Source organism: Fukomys damarensis, unplaced genomic scaffold, assembly GCF_012274545.1.
Source record: "Fukomys damarensis isolate Sample0158 unplaced genomic scaffold, DMR_v1.0_HiC HiC_scaffold_12, whole genome shotgun sequence".
NCBI lineage: Eukaryota > Metazoa > Chordata > Mammalia > Rodentia > Bathyergidae > Fukomys > Fukomys damarensis.
This window is the reverse complement of record NW_022900924.1, coordinates 17,957,799-17,962,055: the sequence shown is the minus strand read 5'-3', so window position 1 is coordinate 17,962,055 and position 4,257 is coordinate 17,957,799. Positions and strand designations below refer to the sequence as shown.

The 4,257-nt window shown below is 58.9% G+C and overlaps 1 protein-coding gene across 1 annotated transcript in view; it reads right to left on the bottom strand.

Annotated features, from left to right (window-relative positions):
- Positions 1 to 4,257, bottom strand: part of Setd1b (SET domain containing 1B, histone lysine methyltransferase) — a 21,776-nt gene that overhangs the window by 3,036 nt on the left and 14,483 nt on the right. Inside the window, exons 14-18 of the mRNA XM_033762679.1 lie at positions 3,868 to 4,251; positions 2,769 to 2,935; positions 1,333 to 1,464; positions 1,130 to 1,249; positions 919 to 1,056 (exon numbers count right to left, since the gene is read on the bottom strand). Coding sequence (XP_033618570.1) covers positions 919 to 1,056; positions 1,130 to 1,249; positions 1,333 to 1,464; positions 2,769 to 2,935; positions 3,868 to 4,251 — 941 coding nt within the window. The remainder of the gene's footprint in view (positions 1 to 918; positions 1,057 to 1,129; positions 1,250 to 1,332; positions 1,465 to 2,768; positions 2,936 to 3,867; positions 4,252 to 4,257) is intronic.

Here is a 4,257-nt window from a genome sequence, read left to right as displayed (position 1 = left end):
TACTGTGCTGCCGTCAATCCTGTTTTTTTTTTTTTTTTGGTACCAGGGATTGAACTCAGGCCCTTGTACTTGCAAGGCAGTTGGCAGAACCACTAAGCTAAATCCCTGGCCCCGCTCTGCAGTTTTTTAACCCAACATCCTCCCCACAGCCCCGCCCCCTATGCCACCCCAGCTCTGCCCTCTGCTCTTGAGCTCTCAAGACGCTGCTGATCACCGGACTGCAGAGGGGTACAGTCTGAACAGCTGACACACTGAGGATCTGGTGCAGCTGTCCCGTAAGAACTCCTAGGTTGCGGTGCCAGCTCCATTCCTCGGTTACACTGGGTGAACATCCTATGTGGTCAGTCCACACAGACAGGGCATAGGTGACAAGAATGCCACCACCCTGGAAGAGCCCTGCATGGGTCACCACTAGGGATTTCCCAAGCACCTTTAATCCGCACCACAGCTGCACAAGACTGAGGGAGCTTGTTTTACAGAGCAGACCCTGGAGCTCACAGGACAAAGGCTCCTTTTTTTTTTGGTTGGTTTTTGTGTGTGTGTGTGTGTGTGTGTGTGTGTGTGTGTACTAGGGATCAAACTCTCTGGACCTTGTGCTTGTGAGGCAGGCATGGTGCCACTGAGCTAAATCCCTAGCCCTGTTTTGTAGTTGTTTGAAGCAGGGTCTTACTTTACTATGCAGCAAGGGCTGGCCTCAAACTCCGGTGATCCTCCTGCCTCAGCCTCCTGGGTGTTGGGATTACAGGCATGCACCACCCGCCCAACTGACAAGAGCTCCTTATATGGCCTTCATGTCCCTCCTGTTATCCCCAGGGGACCCGAGCCAGGAAGGGGGCCTGGTGGGCCTGGTTCCCTGTGCCTGGGGCTCCGGGGGAGTCCCTTGCAGTGGCAGTATGGCCGGCCAGCCTGTGCACTCACATTGCAGCTGTGGTTAATGAAGCGCGCGAAGTTGCCACACTTGGTGGCATCGATGATGGTGTCATGGTCGACCCGGAACATGTAGCTGCTACCGATGCCCTCGTCCTCATACCGCTTCTCCCGCATGTCCGCGATCACCTGGCCCCGAAGGACGTGGTCAGCAGGGCTGGCACTGAACCCACCCCGGCCCCTCCCGTCGGGCAGCGCCTACCTGGCGGATGTTCTGGCCCACGTACTCGATGACCATCTCGTCGGCCGCTATGGGCTCCATGGCGAACAGGCCCCAGTCGTGAATGTGGCTCTTGCAGAACTTAAGCTTTTTCTTCCGGAACTGCGGGAGGGGAGGCGCAGGGGTGAGGCTTGGTCTCTGGTGCCCCCGCCGCCCTGACTGCCCCGTCAGGGGCCTGGCCTCACCTTGAGCTGGTTGAACTTGAGCAGGTCGCTGTCACAGCTGCCAGTGAAGGACGACAGCAGGCGGCGCTGCTCCGAACGCCGCTCGGAGCCGGCCCGGGTGGAGGCGTGGGGCTGCGCGGGGATGCTCATACCCTGCGGCAGGGGCGGAGCGGGGCCGGTCAGCGAGGGGCGCCCTGGTGGCCCTGGCCTGTCCCTCCCCCACCAGGGCTCTTCTCCGCATCCTCCTGCCCATCTGCAGCCAACGCACCCCGGCTCTTCTCACGGGAAGCGCACAGCGCACTTTTCCTCAGCTAAACATCCGCGATGGCGGTGTCAGCCTCAGCTCCCGGCACACTCAGGGCCACCTGACCTACGGCCTGCGGGATCACGGGTCACAGGATCACCGCGGCAGCCCTCTCATCTCCTGGCCTCTGCCCTTTCCTTGGTCCCCAGAGCTCCCCAGGTGGAGCCCCAACTTCCTAACGTCCTTTCGTGACCCACTTTCCCTCTCCCAGCCACCTAAGTCTCACCCACGGCCGGGGCTGGCCTGGAGACCCCAGCAACAGTACCGCTCACCCCTCTAGACCCTTGTGGTCAACTCCACTGGCTGCCGGCTGACCTGGAAAACCACAGCTGGACCCTACACCCTCCCCTGGCTGGCACCAGCTGGGGGTGGAGGAGCACATTCAAGCCTGGCACTCTGGGAGGTGGAGGGTCACAAGCGCAAGCCCAGCCTGGACAACGATGTCACTTAGTGAAAAAATAGCGAACACCACATTTACCCTCATCACCCTGGATCCAGGACCCTCAGCCTGTCCTCTGCCTCTGGACAGAACTGCTTTTTCCTTTCTCAGCCCATGGAAACCCCACTCCCCTGCCCCAGGGCCCTGGCTCAGGATGCTTCCTGTGAACATGAACTACTGGATTTGAGAAGCTACTCTCCTGCCTTCACTTTCTGTTTTGTTTTTTTGAGGCAGAGTCTGGGTTATGAGGCCCAGGCTGGCCTGTGGCTCCTGATCCTCCTGCCTCAGCCTTCCAACTTCTGGGATTACAGCATGAGCCACCACACACAGCTTGCCTTCACTTAACCGAGGTCCTTTTCTGTTTCTCCCCCCGCGTCTTTCCGGGTCATCTATGTGGCTCATTCTCCCTTTCCTTCCACTCTGGCTCCTAATTCCCTTCAGCCCAAAGGCTCCTCCCATCTCTAGTCTCTGCAGCGACTTTAGGCCCTTGAGTGACCTGCTTATTTGCTCATTTGACTGTTTCCTGCCCCACTATGGTGGGTCCCCCAAGGAAAACCACTCTGCTCACTACTACAGGCCCTGAACAAAACAAGGCCAGGTACTCAACAGATGTTTGTGGAATTGGGGGACATAAAAACCCAAAAAACTAATGCCCTGGAAACCTCAGCTGCCTCGGGCCCTGCACACCACCCCAGGACTCGGCCAGCCGCGGACCTGGGTGTCTGCAGGGGGCTCATCGGTGCTGGCACGGCTGCTGTTGAGGTATCTGAGCTTGTCCTTCTTGTCGATGGTGTAGAAGCCCTCACTGCGGGCACAGCCTGTCACGTGCTCGCGGATGCCATCGTCCCGCTTCTTTTTCTTAGCAGAAGAAAGGCTGGTGGGTGGGCGTGCGTCAAGGGCCACGTAGACATTCTCAGAGGAGCCCCTGGTGCCGCCCGCACCCTCCCCACCCTCAGACCGGTTTCCAGGGACGCCAGTGCCTAGCACCCACCCACTGCTCTGCCACCTCCACGCGGCTGCCCATGGGCAGTCACCAGCTTGCTGCCCACCCTGCCTGTCTCCCGCCTGGACACCGGGCCACATCGGGCAATGCTTCCTTTCAATGAATGACCAAATACACCTGGGGGACTTGGAAGATGTCCTGGGATGTAATAAACGCTCCATAAATTGCTCTGCTATAATGGGGGTGGCGCTGGCTTCAACCTCAGGGTGCTTGGTAGGTAAGAGCCCAGATTCTAAAAGCCAGACTTACTTGGGTTCGAATCTCAGCTCTGCCACTCTGGAGCTATGACTTTGGGCAGGTCATTTAACCTCCCTGAGTGTTTCTCTCTCTGTAAAATGTGAATCCTGGGCCAGGGACGTAGCTCAGTGGCAACGCACCTGCCTCATAAGCACCAGGTCTTGAGTTTGATCCCTGGTACCGGGGAAATAAAAGGGGGGTGGGGCAGAGGGAGGGACTCCTAATGGCCCCATCTCTCTGGACTACTTGGTGGCAATGGCTATGCTAACTCCAGGATGAGACGGGCCTGGTGCAGTGTTTTGTTTTTTTGGTAGATCAAACTCGGGTCCTTCAGCTTTTGAGGCAAGCGGCAGAACCACTGAGCTAAGTCCCTAGTCCCTGGCACAGCGTTTAAAAGTGCCGGTGGCCACCCAGCTCAGCCTGGCAGGTGCTGCACCAGTGCTGGTTAGTAGGTGACAGTGACCGCTGAGACTGCCCTCACGGGCACAGGGACAGCTGCAGTGGGAGACGGGCCAAGGGCAGGTGAGGGCTGCCTGAAGGCTAGAGGGTGAGGACCCATGCCTGGCAGGATATAAGGGTGGTAGACCCAGAGCGTGTCATTCAGCCAGTCCATGCCATTGTCCTGCTGCAGCAGCCGCTCATAGGTGACACACAGGAAGCGGATGTCCTCCTCGTCAATGCCACCGTTCCAGATGTCATACAGGATGGTCATCTCCTCGAACTCCGAGCGGGGCCGGAAGAGGGGCTGGGATGGTGAGAGCTCGGGGGAGGCCAAAGGGGCCACTAGGTCCTCATGCCGCTTCTTTGGGGGCCGGCGCCACTGGCCCCGTTCCTTGGCCAGCTCCATAAACTCCTTGGTGACTTCATCACGCCCATGAGGGGCCGGAGGGATGGCCTCAGATGGCCACTGGTTGTCCAGCTCCTTGAAGGGCAACTTGGCGGGCTCGATGGGTGGGGGAGGCG